At 40.5% G+C, this 21,624-nt stretch overlaps 1 protein-coding gene across 3 annotated transcripts in view; it reads left to right on the forward strand.

Moving 5' to 3' along the window:
• Positions 1-18,442, forward strand: part of EXOC2 (exocyst complex component 2) — a 212,306-nt gene extending 193,864 nt beyond the window's left edge. For 2 of the 3 annotated variants that reach the window (XM_021676162.2, XM_064370040.1), the window contains exons 24-29: positions 3,502-3,557; positions 5,656-5,778; positions 12,086-12,147; positions 14,458-14,517; positions 16,690-16,819; positions 16,910-18,442. In XM_021676162.2, the coding sequence (XP_021531837.2) occupies positions 3,502-3,557; positions 5,656-5,778; positions 12,086-12,147; positions 14,458-14,517; positions 16,690-16,783 (395 nt within the window). In that variant the 3' untranslated portion in view covers positions 16,784-16,819; positions 16,910-18,442. The remainder of the gene's footprint in view (positions 1-3,501; positions 3,558-5,655; positions 5,779-12,085; positions 12,148-14,457; positions 14,518-16,689; positions 16,820-16,909) is intronic. The other variant, XM_021676163.2, reaches the window with a different exon arrangement.
• The last annotated feature ends 3,182 nt before the right edge of the window (positions 18,443-21,624 follow it).

Raw genomic sequence — 21,624 nt, forward strand, 5'->3', positions numbered from 1 at the left:
GCCGTCAGAGCCGCATGGAACCAGCAAGCCAGGCCACCCCGGCGCCTGTCCCAACGCTGGCTTCTTTGGGCACAGTTGTTTGAAAGAGCTGACATCGTCCCACGGACAGATTTTGGATAACGTTTCAAAACAGACCACTCAACAAGCAATTGGAAGTGAGCACTTTATGGGAGTAAAAGTCTTGCTTGGACCCAAGAGCCCGTGGGACAGGCTGGGGAGGAAGGCGAGGGTGCGGTGTGCTGCTCAGCTGGTCTCTCCCTAGGCTGATACCCAACTGTGGCCAGAGTGGAGAGAGAAAGGAAGTGAAATTCTGAATGGAGAAGTCCACAGAGATCTTACTGGTTTCCCAGACACGGACACCGTCTAACATCTTCAGCAGGCCCTTTGCCCTTTCTCCGTTCCTATCCAGATACTATCCTTTAACCATTTAAGGACCTCACAAAATAAATATAGCAACCAAACATTTAACAAATTGTTTTAATTGGAGTACAGTTTTGTTTTTTTTTTTTTTAGTTTTTGTGGATTCATAGTAGGTGTATACACTTACTTGATACAGGCTTGCAATGCATAATAATCACATCAGGGGTAAATGGGACAAAGATTTTTTTAAATTGTAAAATTCTTTCGTGTGACCATCCTGCATATATTGGCAGGTCACACTTGTAATACCTAAGCACTTTGGGGTCTTACACATACTGAAGATTTATGCCTGTTCTACCTGGAGCACCGTGTGCCCGAGCACCTCTGCCCTGTGCCGAGTGGCATCCTCCGTGTAGTAGGATCTCAATAAATTTATGTTAATTGAATTAATGAGAACTTTTAGCCATTGCCTTGAATTAGCAATTTCAGCCCAATAGGTAATAAAAAAAAAAAAAGTACTTGCTCCTGTATTTAACTCAGTGATTAGCTTTTTGGAGAGAGACAATGATTTATTTTTATATTAAAGTTTTTGTTACCAAAAATTGTAATACCAGCACAGGCACTGCCCTGGGAAGTTATGAGAGCAGCTCACTGAGCCCCGCCCCACGCCCGCCCTTTCTGATGTGTCCATTTGCATACGTCTCTTTGAACCTCACTGGCCTGATTTGTGGTTTGCATAGCGGCACCATTTCCTATCCATCCCAGGACCACGCATTTTTCCCTTCTGTCTCCAGCATTACCAGTTATTTGTGTGAAGCAGTTATTTTTTTGTGAGGGGAAGGAAGGCAATTGTTTCCATTTTTCCAATCAAAAAGATATCTCCAAAAAATACAAAAGTTCTTTCTTGTCCAAGGTTAAGTCTGTGAGCTCCTTATTATCCATATGAAACCTATGGTCAACCCAAAATAGGAAGCTTGCTTTTTTTTTTTTTTTTTTTCCAAATTTTCTATCCACAAAAATATGGTTCTTTTGGTTCAGAGTGTCCTGTGGCTTTATTCTTCCCATTCATAGCTTTGTCTTCAGAATTGCATTGAGTAATTTACACTTATCTCTTTTACGGGCTGTCTTACTAGTCATGCTTAGGCTGGTGGGTTCTTGCCAGGAAGTGTTTATGCTGTCGGGGTCCGAGTGGGAGTTGAGTTTACAGCAGGGTGTCACTGAGCATCTGACACTGCCTTACTTCGCTCTAAGTGTAATTTTCTGCTTTTTAGTCAGCACTCTGGCCTCATTCTTCTCTTGTACATTGAGGAATTTCAAAAGTTAAAAACTGCCCTCGCATTTCCAGTCATCCTTGCCCTGTAGCACATTGTGAGAGCCCCAAATCCTGACACTTGTTCTTGCAGGAGTGTTGACAGGAAGGACCCTGGTTCTCACTGAGGGCAGAGACTATGAGTTTTTTATTCTGTTCCTTGGAGGATCAAAAATAGAAGCCTACTGTGCTTTGATTTTCACCAAGTATTTACATTACCTGTGTGTCTATATGAGCAGGTCCTCCATGGCATGAGACTTAGAGACTGTAGACCTGAGCGTGTTGATCACACATCCCTGCACCCTGCGCTGACACAGGGCAGGGCTGCCCAGAGGGTATGAGCAGAGCAGGCCAGGCCCCACTGCCCTGTCAGCAGCAGGAGCAGTCTGGGGGACGCCTGAGGGTATGGCTTTGCTCCTGCAGGAAGAATGTTTCTCTGGTCTCCAGCACAAGTTAGTTTATTTCACTTTCACTTACAACAGGCTCTTTGTGCTCTTCTCTCCCACCTCCCAGATAAGACTTCTTACCTTGTAATTATCCTTTTTCTCAGGAAGAATCCATTAATCTCTGGACTGTATTCCATTACTCTTTACTTAGCCATCTCAACAAAATAGACTTAATAACACCTGAACCTTCATATCTCATATCTATGTATATTAAATGAAATTGGCTCCTCAAAAGAAAAAGTGTGCTTATTTGTATACCATAGTATGTGTCAGAATCAAAAACTAGTTTTATATTTAGAATATGCAGATGCCCGTTCAGAAGGTTGATTATAGTTCTTGGTCTCTGTCTCAACCTTAACAACTAACCAGTAGCATGGATGAGATTCTGGGAGAAGTTTTTCCTTAACATTGTTACTGTGAACATCCATGCCTTTACAGCGCAGAATTTTCCTTGTTCTATAGAGAAGATATTCTTATGTGTGCAGTTCTAGAAGGCATTCTGGAATCTCTCACTCCAAGTGAAAAGAATTGTTTTGGAAGCGCAGTAACACGGTATTTTGTTTTTGTGGTTTTTTTCCAAATGCCAGGACCTATGCCTGCATTATCCCCTTGAGTCCTCACTGCAGCCCCCTAAGGGTGGGACAATTATTATTCTCAAGTGATAGATGAGCAAACTGAGGCTCACAGCCTTCTTGCCAAAAGTCACAGCTAGTAGGTGTCAAAACTGGGATTTGGACCCTGCGTTCTTAAATCCTGTGCGTGCCTGCTTTTGAGCAAAGTGAGGTTCAGTCAACCTGTACCTAAAATCTGATACTTTGTTTTGTCCAGCCTTTAGCTTGCTTTACAGAATCAAATTCAGTGTGGTTTTATGAGAATTTTCTCCTAAAAGTGATTCCTTAAGATGAAAATGATCATTCTGCGCAATAACTTGATTTTTAGCTTTGGCAGTAAGATGCTGTAATTGGTACCTAATGTGTGTTTTATAAGCATTGTTAAACACCCTCTGTATTTTGTCTGTTATTAAACAGTGTGTGTGTGTTTTACGGTATATATTATATATGTTTTATAGTGTGTGTGTGTGTGAAGAAATTGAAGGACATTTTAAAATTTTCATTTTGAAGCCGACTGAACACCAGTTATAGAGAGCATAAACAGTGACAGAAATGAAAAACAATGAAAGAAAACTTCTAACTAATTTCTTTCTTTTTTCTTTTTGACTTGTATGGAAATACTCCTTTCACCATTTGGTTCTCAAAGGAGATAGTGGTGGTGTTACTTTCTGTTTCTCCTTAGAAAACTCTAAGGCATGGGGTACAGCCTGCCAGCAGGGGAGGGGAGGTTGTGTTATTATTAATGCCTTCTTTCTCTCCTTCATCTTGATTTCAGGTGTCAGAAACTATTTAAAAGAAGCACTGGTGAATATAATTGCCGTGCACGCAGAGGTAAGCTATGATTAGATGTTCCTAAGAGATACGGATAACCGAAAAAAAAAAAAAGAAAGATGCCAATTTGATTATTTTTACGGTGGTCTTTTTTTCCCTCAGCATGTATCTTGGGTATAAATAAGATGCAGCTCACCTCTTGCTCTCTCTCTCTCTCTGTGTAAGTCTTTTTCTGAAAGTGTATGTTTTATTTGATAATTAAAGCTAAACTCATTAATATTTGAAAGGTGGAAAGAAGATAGATTGCAAGGATGTTTATCCTTTAAAGAACAGTAAATCCCTTATCTTGGAAAATGCATTAACCTCTTTTTAGCTAGTGTACAAATAAGCACTGGTATCTGATTCTTGTAGAGGGGCTGGGATTCCAGAAAGGCAGACACTGCTTAGAAAGAGACTCGGGGAAGGCCGACGCTGGAACAGATGCGTGGTTTCCTGTCCGTGGTTGACTTAGGGTCGTGCAGACAGTATTGCTGCTTCTGGTCCATGTGAAAACTTGCACTCACTTGACATGCTTTCATCTTAAGCTTCGTGTTAACATCCTCAGTGAACATCCTGGTTAGGAGGACTCTTCTGAGGAACATTGAAAGAAGAGACCAGAGTTACTGCCATGATCTGTGACTACCTGTTTTCATTCAGTAATTTCAGGATTCGTTACTCACTGCTTTGCCAACACTTTCGGGGTGGCTGTGGCTCACAGACCGATCGGGGGCTAGATAAAGTGGGGCAGAGCAAAGAGGCCATGATTTGATCGTTTTCACTGTTGCCTGGGTGCCTCTTAGGCGGCAAGCATCTAAGAACGGTGTTTTTAGGTTTATGCGCCTGCTGCGTCCAAAAGTATCTGAGGCCATCAAGGTAAACTGAGAAAACGTGATTAATTAAGACCGAAACCAAAATATGACCAGAGAATACAAAGATAACACTACCTGGTTCCTAAATTTGGCTAGAAATTTGAAGCACCAAGAACAGAAGGAACACTATATAGTACATTACAGTTTTCAGTTCTTAGTGAAAGAGAAACATATAAATTCATCTATAACAATAGAGGTTTTGCATGATTTAACTCAGGCAGGAATTTACCACATAGATCTTTTTATAATAAGCAATATTTTAAAGTATGTTCTTATCAAAATATAAAAGTTCTATTTTTGTTATGTTAGCCTCCTATAAAATTTGAGCCCAAAGTGCAAATTTAGGTGCAGTCGGTACAAGCATTTCTGTGGTAGGCGGGCAGAACTGTGAGATCTGTGGAAATTGTTGTGATGATGCTGATTCATAGTGAGGCAGTTTTTATATGTCCATTAACAATTGCCATGGGATTATAATGACTGAAAGTATAATTTCATTCATAATATTTACTATTTGCTACGTAATTTTAAATTGCCAAAAGTTTTCCTGGACACTCGAGTTATGTTTGGGTTGATCCGAATGTTTAATGCTAATGGCTTTATCTGAAAAAAGGAAAAGCTTAAAAAGAAAATATGACTTTTATAAAATCATATTTTATTTATAAATCAGGAGAGTCAAATGTTTCACTAAATCTCCAAAGACAGTAACTTTCAGTTTGAAAGTATCAAACTTTAAGGTTTGAAAATAATGTAAGTCAAATGAAAGGAACTACATATTTAGGATAGTATTTGTGAAATGTGGGGGCTTGTCCAATACAGAATGGGGTACCTCGTATGAAATGGTGTTTGTCAGGGTTTAAGGAGAGTCAGACACTGTATTTTTTTAAATTGTGGTAAAATATTAACCCAGTATGTTTTTATTTTTCTGATTTCTTCTTTAGAGATGTTTCTTTTTGGGGAGAGGGGCAAGAGGAAAAAGAAGTGTTCAAAACAGTTTTTATTTTGTCAACATCAGTGATGCCTTTCAAAATTATATCTGCCAATACTGTATTTTTAAGAGAGTTGTTTTTTGTTAGTCAATAGAATTTAAATATAAGCCTGTATCTTCCTTTCATTTATAATTTTGGTCTTTTAAAAATGACTTAGAAGTCCTGTGAATTTTGTTTTGTTTTTGTTTTGAATGTTACTTTATTTTTAAGAAATTCAAGTCAAAAAAGCCCCACAAGGCAGTATTTCTTCCTGTTTCAAACCAGGTGTTCACTATTTCCAAAGAACTGGTCCCTCGAGTACTATCTAAGGTGATAGAAGCAGTTTCTGAAGAGCTCAGTCGACTGATGCAGTGTGTTTCATCCTTCAGCAAAAATGGAGCTTTGCAGGTAACAAAGTCATTCAATTCCATAGTGAACTTCTATTGTTGTTTAAAACATATACAATGTTTTTAGTCATCAATCTTACAAGACAGGCTTCTTTTAATAGATCTACTGATTGGAGAACTTCATATTCTTTCTTGCATAAGCCATATCCATGAAGCATTGTCTACAAGTTTCAGAGTTTATGTTTCTTTTCTTTTTTTCTTTTTTTTTTTTGAGATGGAGTCTTGCTCTATTGCCAGGCTGGGGTGCAGTGGTGCAATCTTGACTCACTACAAACTCTACATCCTGGGTTCAAGTAATTCCCCTTCCTAAGCCTCCCAAGTAACTGGGACTATAAGTGCACACCACCCTATCCGGCTAGTTTTTTGTATTTTAGTAGAGACAGGGTTTCACCATGTTGGCCAGGATGGTCTCAATCTCCTGACGTCATGATCCACCTGCCTCAGCCTCCCAAAGTGTTGGGATTACAGGCGTGAGCCACCGCGCCCGACCAAGTTTCTGTTTCTTTGCAGTAGAGCCAGACCTTAAAGATTCTGCCAAATTATCTGAATACACAGTCTTTCAAAAGTTTTGTGATTTTTATTTTTATTTTACAACTATCTTCATGACATTCAATTCTGCAGGAAATTTTTAGCAACTTGCTTTTAATAAGTTTTTCGAAAGCATTCAGCGCAGTTTGCATAGAAACAACAAATAGCTGTCTCTTTTGTTTAAATTACATAATTACAAGTATAACTGCCATAAACACCAGTTGACTTTGGCATGCACATAACCAGCTGGTAGGGGCTGAGGCTTGCATGCGTGCAGATGGCAGAGTGCGCTCCTACCTGGGAGCTCCCCATGTGCTGGCTGGCAGCATGGTAGTGAGTTTCAAAAAGTGCTGTTCTTCTTCCAATCATGGCTGAGGAAGCTCCTAGAGGGCCAGCCTCCACAGATAACAACTGTAAACTTGAATATCAAAAAAAAAAAAAAAATCCCTGAAGACGCCAGAGAGTGACCGTTGGTGGGCAGATTCTGGAGGAAATGGCACTTGGGTGAATTATTTTTTATGGATTTTAACTGAAGGCAGGTCCAGGACTACCTAAAACTCCAATACAAAACCTGTGTCTTTCTGCCTTGAAAAACAGGCTTTGGAGCAGCCACACCTACAGATAGGTGAGAGAGAGGTATCCCAGAGAGGAGAGAGATTTAGGCAGTGTATACAAATTCTGTGGAATACATACCACTCCAACCAGCCCAGCTAAGGCTAGAAGATCTGAAGTAAGAATTGGACTGCTGCCCAAGAGCCAAGAGTTATTAGTTTGAGTCCAAATAAGTTAATTCCTTGCTGAAACAAACAAATAAAAAATCAGCAGTCCTTAGAGACATATTACAGAACCCAGAATCTCCACAACATAACATTCACAATGTCCAGGATACAAATTTAAATGAATTAAAAGTTAATTGAAATGCACAAATAAACAGGAAAGCATGACTCATTCCTAAAACAAAAAATGATCACCTTAAGCCATCCTTAAGCTGACCCAGGTATTGGAATTAGCAGACAAGGATTTTAACATCGCAGTATCAGATGATGTAAAGTGCTCCTCTTGAATCAGTAGGTGGGAAATCTCAGCAAAGAAATGGAAACCTTAAAACAGAAACTAAATGGAATTTCTGAATGGAAAAACACAGTAGATGAATTTTTAAAAATCTAGATGGTAATAAAAGCAGAATTTTTTAAATGTTAGGGGAAAATCTTTTATTTTTTTTAAACAGAAATTATCCAATACGAACAACAGAAATAAGGATAATTGGGGGAAAAAATAAGCAGAGCTCCAGGGACCCATGGGACAATGTCAGAATATCCAGCATGCATGTAATTAGATTTTCAAAAGCATAAGAATGACCAGTCAGCCACATGAAAGGATGAACATCATTAGTTAGCAGGGAACTGAAAGTGAACACTACAATACAATGCCATTACACACCCATCGAGGTAAAAAAAATTCAAGACTGACTATACTAAATGTTGGCAAGAATGTGGTGGAACTAGAGCTCTCACACGTCACTGAGAATGCAATATAGTACAACTACTTTGGGAAAAGCTCTTGGAGTTTCTTTTCAAACTAAACATACACATATGTACCCCATGACGCAACTATTCCAGTCCTAGTTATTTAAGCAAGAGAACAGAAAACATGTTTTCAGTTTTGTATGCGTTATATAAATACATTACAAAACATATTCATAAGAATATTAACCATGGATTCGAGATGAGCCTGGGCAACATAGTAAGACCTCGTCTCTACAAAAAAAATTTTTTTTGAAAATTATACAGGCATGGTGCTGTGTGCCTGTGATCTCAGCTGCTTGGGAGGCTGAGGTATGAGGATTGCTTGAGCCCAGAAGGTCAAGGCTGCAGTGAACTGTGATCATGCTACCGCACTCTAGACTGGGTGACAGAGTGACATCCTTTCTCAAAAATAAAAATGTTCATAGTCATTTTATTCATAATAACCAAAAACTGAAAACAACCCCGATGTCCATTAATACAATAAACTGTAGTCACACAAATACTATTCCACATCAGAGAAGAAATTACTGATATAGTCCGGTGAATCCCAGGAGCATTATGCCGAATTAAGGAAGCCTTACACAAATACATACGTATACTGTATAGGTTTCATTTACATGAAGTTCTAGAACAGATAAAACTAACTGTGATGAAAAATCCGGAATAGTGGTTTACCCTGGGTGGTGGGAGTTCCTAGGGTGGGGCCTTAGGGATCTTCACAGGTTGTTGGTTGTGATCTGGGTTTCCATCACACAGGTGTATACATCGGTCAAAACTCATCAAATGCTGCACTTTGAGATTTGTCTGTTGTGTAGTATGTACATTCTAACTATCTAAAAAAAACAACTAGTGCAAATGGTCCACTGTGCTTAATGGTGTACACACTGAAGTGCATCAGAGCCACAGGACAGATGGAAGCTGTGCAGTCATGTGAGGCCACGTGATCATGTGGGGCTGTGTTACTGGGAGAGCCAAGGGGAAACAGGCATTCACTGTAAAGTTCTTTCAAAGTCTCCATATATTTGAATTTTTTTCAAAAGAAAATACATTATTTGGGGGAAAAAAGAGTGCAGAGCACTTGTTAATTTGGTTAGGAGAAAATCTGTTACAGAAGCTTCTGCTGTATTTCCATTTGCCACCATTTTTCTCTGAAAATTGATTTATCAGATCTTTGATATTATAGTTTAAGTTGAAAGGTCATGGTTATTATGATAGTTCCATCACAGGCGATAAGTAGTGTAAACTGTGTAATACTACAGATGAATTAACAGGCAGTTGCAGTGGCTACCATGGGCCTTGGCAATCTTGGAATGATAACAGACATCTGCCCTCTCTACACATTACCTTTGTAACCCATTTATCTGATGGCTAAACTGCTCTCAAAGCCAGCAGGGAGAGGGTGGGAATGATCTCAGAATTAGCTGGAAAATTTTTCAACATACACATGTCCAGAAACTACTGGCCACTAAACTGTGTCAGCCTCTGGTTTGTGATATACCTCCTAGGGCCTAGACAGGCATGTCTATTTTGAAAAAAGTCTGAACCCCCACCTTTACTCTCCCGTTGAGAATGACTTTGAGAGCTTCCTTCCTTGGGGCCATAACTCTAAGAGGGATAGCAGGTTCACCTTTGATAGGCAGTTACCTAAAGTGCCAAACTGTAATCATAAATCAAATACTATTCCACATTAAAGAGAAGAAATTACTGATACAGCACAGTGAGAGCTTGGCGAAAAGGGGAGACAGTTTGGTGATTTTGGCAGATTTTAGCATGACATTTTTCTGGATTACAATTTTGTATGTATTATATGACTAACCACAGTTTTTATAATTGGCATAACTTAAAGGTTAATTAGAACACTCTTACTTTGACTGAATAAAATTTCTCTCAGAAGATTAGTTTTATAGTAATTTAATCTTTCTCCTAAAATATTCATCTGAAAGTTACACCTTTTTTCCTTGTAGGTCTGTTTTTACCTATACTAGAATATAAACAAAATAGAGACAGAAATTGTCATACTTTCTAGCATTTGTAACTTTCTAGTTATAAACTGTTTTTCAGGCTTCCAAGGACTGGAAAAAGGAAACCAAACAATTGCTTTCCAAACAGAAAAAGGTCACTGAATATCCTGTGTCATACATACCTGCTTTGATCTAGAGTGCTTACAGAATTTCTAATAAACAACTGTGGCTGTGTCTTTCGTCATTGTTTTATGTTTTGTCCACTCCTTGAGAAGAAGGGATGTTTCTTTTCCGTGTTCTCCGGAGTGTCCCACTCAGTGTGGGTACTGCTTCAGAAAATCAAGTTCTCATCATCAGTGGCTCTGTTGGAGCTCCCAGGAAACCTGACTTGTATGTCAGATTACACTTCTTCATGCCCACATAGAAGTGAAAGCTTAAGCTCACTTTTTTCTTAAAACTTTTATGCAATATTTCATATAGCATATAATCTGTCTACAATAGAAAAAGATTGTACAATTCAGTGATTTTTAGCATATACAAAGAGCTGTCCAGTCATCACTGTCATCAATTTTAGAATATTTCATCCCAAAAGAAACCCCTGACCCATTAATGATAAATATAATCATTTGCCTCCCAAGCACCGCTTTCCCGCTACAAACAACCACCAATTGGTTTTCTGTTTCTATGATTTGTCTACTCTGGCAATTTCATATAAATGGAAACATACAAATATGACCCTTTGTGACTGGTATCTTTCATGTAGCATACAGTGTTTCAAGGTTCTTCCACGCTGTAACATGTGCCAGGGTTTCACTCCTTTTTACATATGAACATGTAAAATACGCCACGTTTAAATATGTCACATTTTATTTATCCATTCATCATTTGATGGGCATTTGGTTTTCTCCCACTTTTTGATTAATATGCAGCATGCTTCTGTGAACACTCCTGTACAAGTTCTTGTGTGGACATCTGTTTTCATGTCTCGTGCATCCATACCAAGGAGCAGAATTGTTAGGTCATATGGTTAGTCTATGCTTAATCTTCTGGGGCACTGCCAGACTGTTCACCAAAGTGGCAGCACATTCCTACCAGCAATTTTTGAGGGTTCCGGTTTCTCTACATTCTCACCAGTATCTGTTATTGTCTCTCTTATTGATTATAGCCATCCTAGTGGGTGTGAAGTGATACCTCATTCTGAGTTGGCCTTTCACAGTCTGGATGGTGTCTTTCGTAGCACTGGATTTTTAATTTTGATGATGTCCACTCTATCTATTTTGTTGTTGTTTGTACTTCGGGCATGATTTCTAAGAAGGGTTTCCTAGCGTAAGGTCACAAGATTTACTCCTGGTTTCTTCTGAGAGTTTCATACTTTTATCTCTTACGTTTAGATCTGTGATTTATGTGAGTTAATTTCTGTGTTAAGGGAAGAATCCAGCTTCGTTCTTCTGCATGAGGATACCCAGTTGTCGCAGCACCATTTGTTGAAGAGACTGTTCTTTGCCTATTGAGTGGACTTGGCACCTTTGTTGAATAGCAGTTGATCATAAATATAAGGGTTTCTTTCTGTACTCTCAGTTCTGTCTGTATTGTCTATATAATCTGTCCCTACACCAGTACCACATGATATTGATTATTGTAGCTTTGTAGTATGTTTGAAGTCAGAAAGTGTGAAGCCTCTAAATGGGTTACTCTTTTTTAAGATTGCTTTGACTCTTCTGAGTGCCTTGCATTTCCTTATGAATTTTAGAATCAAGTTGTCAATTTCCATTAAGAAAAAAAAAAAAGCAGCTGTGGTTTTAATAGAGATTACATTAAATATGTAGAGCATAGTTTAGTTTTTTGAAATTAAGGCAGTGTGCCTAGAAGGGCATAGGTGTCAGGAAGCATGCCAAGCTACATCCTTACCTCTCTGGGGCACAGGCCCTTTCAGGGCAGCGTTTCAGAGTGTCTTTTCTCTTGCAAGCCTAAAAGAAAAATTAGTGGTTAGAGAGTAAATACAGATGGCTGGAAAATCAAGACACGGTTTGTACTTTTCATAGCGAGATGTCTAGTTCCCTGCCCTCACACAGTCGTCCTTGACTGCAAGTTAATTTTCAGTCAACGAACATTTTGTTGTAGCGAATGTCTTCGGACTGTTTTAGAAACTTTACTCATGACTGACAGTCACCATGGTGGTATTACACCAACCCCGTCCTACGATGAGCAGGCTGGAGACCCCTCACCTCAGCACTTGTTTATATTGGACAATATACATCTTCTTGTTGTCACTTTGTCCTTTCCTCATTTTCAGGCAAGACTGGAAATCTGTGCTTTGAGGGATACTGTGGCTGTTTACCTGACACCTGAAAGCAAGTAAGATGCATTGTTGTTCAGTTCGGAGTGCTCTGTTAAAAATAAAGGTTGTCTTACTAGTAAATTATATCCTCTGTAAAAATGACTGATCAGAGCACATGCTCATGAATTTGTGATGTGATAAGGTTTATATCAAGGCCACTTCTTTGTAACACAATGTAAAGGAAAGAGGTTTAATGTAATTTTGTTCTTCATTTACTACTGGCAAATCTTAGTCTTATAAATAATACTTCTTAAAGCAAAAGGAGAAGAACCGAGTCTTACAGTCTAGTCATAGCAGCCTCTGAAGGGCAGCTTCAAGGCTGTAAATATCCGTGTAAGGGAGGAAGCCTTGTGGTTTATCTGCAAAATTTTGTAGTGGAAATTCAGTGATCATTTTTAGCTGTTTTGAATGAAAGTCAGGATTTCCTACCATTGAAATATCAGTAGGTGAAGTAAAACAGAAGTACTGTTTGCCTGTGCAAAATTGTTTACTGCATGGGCAACATTACCTAGGAAATACTGGGTTATATTGTTAATGTGTCTGAGAAGCCAAGTAGTATGCAAATGAAATATTTGAGGACACTGTAATATGCTTACTCATTCATTTCCAGCATCTGATAACATGGCTTGCTGTCATTCTTACTGTCAACTTTGCAACTGAAAAGACTTTGTAAATTTTTTCCTAACAAATGAAATTAGCCTCTCATTCCCATTGAGGGGAATGGCTCACCAGAAGCTATTTTTAGTGGGCTCCATGTTGATTGTTTAGCCACACCTTTTCCCAGCCATCATTTCTCTGCACAACCTGCTAACAGGATGGAAGCACCCAGCTCATGGTGGATGTGTGCACACTTCATGTAAATGCCTGCTCTTTCTTCCTGCTGACTTAGTTTTAGGGAGCATAAGGTACTCATCTAAAGAGGAACACTGGCCGGGCGTGGTGGCTCTCGCCTGTAATCCAAGCACTTTGGAGGCCAAGGCGGGCGGATCACCTGAGGTCAGGAGTTCAAGACCAGCCTGACCAACATGGTGAAACCCCGTCTTAAAAAAAAAAAAAAGAGGAAGATTAAAATATTCTAGGCAAGCTTTTGAGGGGATCAAATGAGAAAATGTGCCAAGTCACCTTTTAACTTTCAGTACCCTGCCAATAATAGTGTAATCTTTACCAACATTATCATCGTACTGTGAAAACAGTTTTATCACATTTTTTTCAATTAATCAAAAAGAGGCTCACAAGAAACAGGCGGAGGGTGGAGGTAGCAGCGGTGGCTTCCACACGAGGAGAGAGCCCTCTGAGTGCAGGAAGGGACCTGAGTGCACCAAGCCACCGTTCCACACCCCGCCATGCCCTCTGGGAGCAGCTGCACACCCAGCACCAGGTTTCATGACCATTGGAACTTTTCAGTCTCTCTGTCGCGGTGACACCTGCTCCTGGTTTGAGGACTATTGCTCAAAAATGTATTTCCCGGTAGATTGGGGAGGATGTTTTTACAATATAGAAGCAACGACCATCTAAAGTCAAGAATAGTTATATTTGTTTCTTCACCTTAACCAATCATAAAAGAATAGATAAAAAGTTAACAACTGTTCCTTTGTGAATGGTACAAGTTACTACCAAACAGTCTCCCCTGTTATGCTTTTCATTTGGTTCAATAATTTTTCTAATACTTTTTCCTTGTAAAAGCTAAAACAACTATTTGTAAAGGCCCAAACAGTTGTCTTTTTAAAATTCTTTCCTTTTACCTTTTTCACGTAAAGAAATGATGTTGAATTTTTAAAGCATCTCTATAGCTCTCCATTTCTCTACAAGTTCTAAGTAGACTGTATTTAACTGTTACACGACTTTGGCTGTGGGTCAGGCCCTGTGCATGGCAAATGCTGCAAACGCCCTGCTCTGTGTAATCTTTCAAAAGGTCATCTCCTTTCTTAGTTTCTTTCCTTTCTTACCAGTTACTTTATCTGTGGTTATTTGTTTTGAAAAGACTCCTTTTAAATTAAACATGTTCACGTTAAGCTCTCTTCTGTCACGAGTAGCATCCTTTAAAAGAGAATCTGTTTTTCCTTTAGCTTTTCAAGTTGTGTTTCGTTTCCTAGTTGAGCTTTTCTGATCCTGCTCCTACAGGCCTCCGCCTGGTCGCCACACCTTCACTTTTACTTTTACTTTTTCTGTTGTTTTTCACTTTTACTTTTTCTCACATTTCCTTGCCTCACTGGCTTTTATTGGCTTCTCAATCATTAAGGGATGATAAAGAATTTGTTAGCAGTTATCCTAATTCCCCTGTGAGCTATGCAAGCTTTCGACTTCAGTGTGGCTGCTTTGTGTTCCAGGTCTAGTTTCAAGCAGGCTCTGGAAGCCCTGCCCCAGCTTTCCAGTGGAGCAGATAAAAAGTAAGTCCTGTATGCTGTCTCAGAGCCAGTTGCATGTGCTCACCAAGGCTTTGTTACCTAAAGAACCTTTTAGAAAATAATAATGATGATTTGGATTCTAGGAAGAGCAGTGCTTAATAGCCCTTAGTAAGTACATCTCATCACCGGTACCTTGCATGTCTTCCGAGTGACCGCGTAAGGTAAGACCTTTCTTTGGGTTTAGGATAATTCAGAAGTTGGCTCTCATTTCAAGTGACTGGTACAGAAAATGTGTTAAGAAAGCTCACTCTGACTTACTCAGTAAACTATATTAGTAGCATACATATTCAAGAAGTAATAGAGAAAAGAAGACAGCGCAGTAAAATGCAGGACTCAGTGATGTTTCCTTTTATCTTTGAGTAACTCAGTAGTAGTCATTTCATGTGCTATAAAATATGAAATGTTATGAAAGAGTAGATGTGCACATATGGCATGATAAAGTTATATATATATATATATTGCATTAGACCACATTGATGATCTCAACCTGCGTTTAAACTTTACTACTCATGGAACAGGAAATGGACCTAAATCTAGGTCAGGTAAATTTCGTAAATGCCCAAGCTCCCCTCAGCTGAGGCCGCAGAAACTCTGTAGGTCTTCATACCTGCACCATCCCCTCTGCACGTGGCCGCCAGTCCCATAGACAGGCATCTGTGGTGCACCGTGGGCGCAGGGCAGAGAAAGCACATGGGCTGGGCGATGGGGGGAAGCTGTCGCATGGCACTGGTGCGCAGAGCGGGCAGCAGACCAGCCCTTCCACCGTGCAGTCCCAGCATTGCCCGCTGTGTGCATCCCACGTGGGCGCAGACAGTGCCTGCGCACAGACAGCCCTTTCTTCCGTTTTCCTGCTTCTTCCTTCTCTCACTAACTTCCAGCCTCTATATGAATTGGTTCCCAACCCTGTTCATTTCTTTAAAATAAATATGATAAAACATCAAAACAATCACTGTTACGTTTAATATGTGGAACAGGGCTCAAAAGGTAATGTGTTCAAGAGCCAAGAACAGTACCTACCCTGAAATAGTCCCAGGTCAGGACTATATTTTAGGTTTGCTCTGGGGATAGTATTCTAATATTGAACATTGTTAAACTGGGAAATAATGTCTTGACCTTAGTACTATAAACCCAGTTCTTGGTTGCTTCATCTAAACCAGGTAAACTCTAAGATCCTTTCTAGCTTTAAAATTAGATGACTAGGCTGGGTGTGGTGGCTCACATCTGTAATTCCAGCACTTCGGGATGCCCAGGTGGGTGTGTCACTTGAGGTCAGGAGTTCGAGACCAGCCTGGCCAACATGGTGAAACCCCATCTCTACTAAAAATACAAAAATTAGCCAGGCATGGTGGCATGTACCTGTAGTCCTAGCTACTGGGGAGGCTGAGACAGGAGAATCACTTGAACCTGAGACACAGAGGTTGCAGTGAGCCGAGATCACGCCACTGCACTCCAGTCTGGGCAACAGAGGGAGAGACTGTCTCAAAAAAAAAAAAGAAAAATTAGATGACTATATCAGATCAGTTGGGGAAACAGATTGAGATATCAGGTAGCAGAGTGATTTGCCTAGTGGAATTAGCACTAACCCTGCTTCCCCTGGTGAGTGACTTACTACTTTCGCTCCCCACCCTCTAATATCTGTTAAAGACAAAATGCAAAATGAGAGGAAGGGAAAGTCACCAGTGGCTGCTAGGGGATGGGGTCAGGGAAGAGGCTGACTAGACGGGCAGCAGGGGAGAGGGGGTAGTGATGCCCCGTGCTGTAGCCTGTTACACTCCGGAATGGGTTTACCAGTGTTCATAGAACCATTTAACAAAAAGTGAACTTGAGGGTGTATAAATTATTTTAGAGCTGAATTTCTAAAAAAGAATAGGCCCAAACATCAGTCTGTTTTAGGGAGGAATCTAATTAGTCTTGGGAGGGGATAGGAAGGAGTTGTTTCTATACAAACATAAATACGTATATCAGTATATCCTATTTGACCAACTTCTTTGACGTATATCTGTTACTGAGTTAAGTACCCGTAGATGAAACTTTCCGGCTGCCTTCTCAACACAGCAAGCTCAGGCAGAGCGGGCAGCTGGCTCCCCTGGTGTTTTCTGGTGTTGCTAGGCCACTCCATCTGTCAGGCTGTAAGAGAGTGTCTCCTTCCTGCAGGTTACTGGAAGAGCTCCTGAACAAGTTCAAGAGTAGCATGCACTTGCAGCTCACCTGTTTCCAAGCAGCTTCTTCAACCATGATGAAAACATAAATACCTGCCAAATAAGGGAAGTCCAGGAAAATGCAAGTAATAAGACTGTTCACTTTCTACGTACCCTAAAGGTATTTGGTGTATGAAACATTAGGTTTACCATTTTCCTCTCTTTTTCTTCCTCAGACTTCGAAAGTTGTTGGTATACATTTCATTTCAACTAAAATGACCTCATTTGAAATGCCCAAGAAGTATTTGTTTTGCCATTCTTATTAGATCAGAACCTGTATGACTTTACCTTTAAGACGTATTTTGCATCTCAGCGGAAGGTTGCATGGTGAGTGCCACAGGAAGAGCTGCTTCTGCAGGCAGTGTTCTGCAATGGCGTGGTACGTACTGAAGCATTTCTCAGCGTCCCACTCACAAGAGCGCAGGCAGCTCCCACGACACGTGGAGAGGTTGATAGGAGGAGATCTGGAAAGTCGCATGTAGGCATCTTGGGAGCTCTTACTGTCCTAAACTGCACAGCTGTGCTTAAAACCTTTATTTCCTATAAATGACCTTACGTTTTCTAATTCAAGCACGTTTTTGGGAAAATGTGTGGTCTGCATTAAAATGAATATTACAACCAGGGCAGATGATTTGGGGTCCAGGTGTCTGTGCTTTAACTTTGCATTTTGCTGTCTGATTTTTATTTTTGACAGGACTGAGCAGTAGCTTTTTTTCATTCTCACTCACTCTTAATTTGATGTGCGTCACTTCACATCCACATGTTGTAGTCCCCGAGGCCCTGTGTGTTATCTGTGATGGAGTGAGTGCCGGCCACTGTGTTACACTCACAGGTGCTGGCAGGGCAGCCATAGACTTCAGGGTCCCCTAAAGAAAAGGCCAGGCTCCCCATGGACAGCCAACCCCCGCCCGCCACCGTCGGTTCCTTCAGCAAGTGACTTTCTCTCTGCCACTTCTTACCCGCTGGGGGATCTTGCTCGGTAGCTGGAAGAATGCTGCTCTCACACAGTCTCTTCTCTGGAGCTTCAGGATGCTCCTGCGTCACCAGGCAGTGGGAGCTGTAGACCAGTCCCGTGTGCCTGCCCCACATTCACTGCTGACTGGCTTTACTGGAGTAGGTTCGGGTCATCGTGACTTCTCTCACAGTCAGCTTCCCGCCCAATTCCATCATGCCCTTGCATCTGAAAACTGAGTAAATCTATCTGCAGTCGGCTGGCCAGAGTTTTCAACATTTTCTGTGGTTATTTTAAAATCTCCTTTTTTAATTGCTAAAATTAATGTCCTCATTAATACAAGTAATTTTAGAGCACAGGGTAGCCATGTACAGTTTCCATTATTTAAAATAAATAAATGTGTTGGTTCATTTGGTGTATGGGGGGTAAATCAGTGATTGGAAATGAAAGTTTAATCTTTTACAAATGTGCTTGGTAAAGCTGTTAAGAAATCCACAGAACATTGTCTTTCCTAAGTATGTTAACTATTGTATCTAACTCGACTATGAGCTAAATTTAAAAACTGCAATTACGAATGTTTGTGTGATTTTAAATATCTCGTACAGCACATTCAGCCAATAAAGTATCTGCCTTCAATCTAAGATGTAATTTAGTCACCACTTTTCCCTAAGTGTCTTTATTTCAACATTTTCATTTGCTGTTAAGTTTTTATAATTCTACTATTAGCATTCAAAATAAATGCTTACATTCTGGTTAACCCCGTATTGGTAGAATCATTATCAGAAAGCATGTGTCAGGTCCTGCTAATTCTGTCTGCTGGGAACTTACCATGTGCGAGGCACGGCATGAAGTGCCTTGATTAATCACAACCACAGCCTCGTAACACCCGTGGGCTAGGTTCCGCCATGTCCACTTAGCAGAGGAAGGAATCAGGGCTTAGAGAGAGGTTGGTGACTTCTCTAAGACTGCAAGGTGGGTAAGTATCAGGACTCATGTTCACACTCTGGCTTCATATCTCCTTGACTTCAACACTGCTCAGCTGTTCCTTCCAGTAGAACATGCTTTCTGAAATCCATCCACCAGGGTCACGGCTCAGAGAAAGCTCATCAATGCCAAGGCTAATCAGTATCAGCAACACGGGAACAGGTAGTGCTTTCATGGCTCAGAGTGGAAGGTAAAGGCGTAAAAACCCCGTACCCAAATGAGGGAGTTCAAGGACTACTATTCCAATAAGTCAGGAGGGACTTCTTGGAAGAAAGGGGGATTTCAAGAGCTATTTGAGTTACAGAACATTGGTTTAGTGGGTAGGAGGAGATGGATGACTATGAAGTAAGTTAGATGAAAGTTGAGAGACGAACCAGGACCTGGAGCAAGGGAACGAGGCAGCTGAGAAAAAGAATTAGGGAGCTTCGAGGTATTTTAATGCTCAGATGGCATTTTGTTTTTTCACATGCATGTTCTCTGTGGGTCAGCACGGCCTCATGTGAGTTAGCTAAGTGGGCCTCACTTGAGATGCTAAAGAGCTATTAGAAATCATCTGATTTTACTAAGACTTTCTATATCAGTGTACCATGAAAGTGGCTTGTTCTAGAAATGATTTGGGCACTGCAAAACAAGCATCCCTGCTGCAGGCCCAGCACACTGACTCATTCTCCTGCCTCTGTCATCTCTGCATATAGATTTTTTAAAGGGAAGAAACAGAAAAGATTATGTTTTTATTCTGGATTTGGTACGAGGTGGTGGCGTGTGTTTCTGTTTTGATCACGTGCTATGGGATATTCTGCTATTAGTTGCATAGGAGTGTCGTGTAATATGTTTTCCGAAAAGTTACAAATTTTAACTCATTTTTAAATCAAGATTCGGTTTCAAAAAACTCAAATATATGTAATTTTCATAAAGTAATTATGCATAGACTAAACTTACATGTTTTTGTCACTAAATATTTATCTATTGATTCTACAGATTTTCATATACGTTTATGAACTGCTCTGAAAGCAGTATTTCCTATCTTCTATCACTCCTCAATTAGAGAAGCAGCTGTAATTATTTTAGCTTTGCTTTAAACACAGTTGTGCATTACTCTGTACTAGGGCCATTATGCTTTTTGTGTGCTGATCTCATCTCATTTCTGCTGCCGACATTTTTTTTTTTGAGACATAGTCTCACTCCATCACCAGGTGCCAGGCTGGAGTACAGTGGCGCGACCTCGGCTCACTGCAACCTCCGCCTCCCGGGTTCAAGCAATTCTTCTGCCTCAGCCTCCCGAGTAGCTGGGACTACAGGCGCGCGCCACCACGCCCAGCTAATTTTTTTGTATTTTTAGTAGAGACGGGGTTTCACCATGTTGGCCAGGATGGTCTCGATCTCTTGACCTCATGATCCACCCGCCTCGGCCTCCCAAAGTGCTGGGATTACAGGTGTGAGCCACCGGGCCCGGCCCTCCCCCACATTTTTTATTGAGGTTTATTACATGTATTACTGGAAAGCTTTTTTGTACCTGGCCAGGTTAGGAATATAAAACAATAAATATGGACAAGACTTGGGTCTTTGGGTAACTTGTTTGCAGTTTGGCTAATTAAAGGCAGTAGGGTATCAGAATTTCTTTCTCCTGTCTAGGCACATAAAATCCTGGACAAAGTGGGCACTTAAGCTTGTCATGTGTCTTCAGCAGTGTTTTAACCGTGACTGGTATCCCGTTGGTTTTATTCTTGTGGTCACTGTTGAGATTATCATGGTGTTATCATTATTATCTCTTCACATGTTTAAAAAAAGATTCTTGTGCCACCTTCGTGCAAACCCTATAGCCAGAAACAAATCCCTGAGAACCAAGACCACTGCCTGAATTCTAACTGCCAAAGAAGACCCCAAAAGAACTCACTATAGAGTAACAGGAAACCCTGAAAAGAATGGGGTCACAGAAATCAAGGGAAGGGCAAGTATTGCCATAAGAATAAAGCGATTGTCAGCAAGGTCAACTGGTGCAGATGGCAAAAAGTACTGAGAAATGGTTGCTAGACTTGGCATTTGGAAAATCAGAAGTGACCAAGTAGAGACTGACAAGGAAGGAATCAGAGAAACATAATACCGTGAACCTATTCTTTTAACTCACAAGAACTAACCCCTCCTCGAAGACCACAGAGTATCCTGGCCTCAAGGACAAAAGTGAAACTATTTTTGAAAGATCTCTTTTCTGCTTCCTTTCTTATTAAATTATCACCCCTGAGTGCCCGATCAATTCTTGCTACCCCTGCTTCTTTGACTCTTGGACTGTCTTATAACATATTTATATCCAGCCCTTTCTTTTCTCCTGCTTACTGAGTTTCTCTACCTAGACAATATAGGCTCCTGAAACCAGGCCTCACCTAGGTAGACACAGATGTCAGATGACCTTGGAATTGATTTCTGCTCTGCCATGCTTCCTGTCCCCTGCTCTCAACTGACCTCAGAGCCCTTCTGTGAGCTGTGTGAAGGAGTTTCATGAGCTTCAGCTTCAGCCATCAGGGATCCTTGGCATGGGACTGCTGTCCTAGCCGAGGAGCTGGTACCAAATAGCACCTTAGGAAATATCACTGAGTGCTATTGATGAAAAAATGTTAGCAAGTATGTCAGTTTATCTTTTAATCAAATACAAATTTGACTATGTAAAAAGTCAAATGACTCCACAGAACTGATTATGAAAATGATGAGTCCCTCAACTCCCTCCTCTGCTTGCTCCCTAAAGCCATCCACTTTCCATTCTAGCCGATCTGAGACTTTTGGTATTTACCTCATGGTCCCTACCTTGACAGATTTGTATTGCTGCTTCCTGATTCTTTGGTTTTGAGCTCTGTGGTCTTCCTACAATAGAACATGAAAATTCGACTCTCTTCTCTTTCATCCTCTCTACCACATACATACTCCTTTAACCCCTCTTCTCAGTGTGTTCATTTGTTCTTGGTA

This window comes from Aotus nancymaae, unplaced genomic scaffold, assembly GCF_030222135.1.
Source record: "Aotus nancymaae isolate 86718 unplaced genomic scaffold, 86718_ANA_hifiasm-v0.15.2.pri h1tg000098l, whole genome shotgun sequence".
Lineage (NCBI taxonomy): Eukaryota > Metazoa > Chordata > Mammalia > Primates > Aotidae > Aotus > Aotus nancymaae.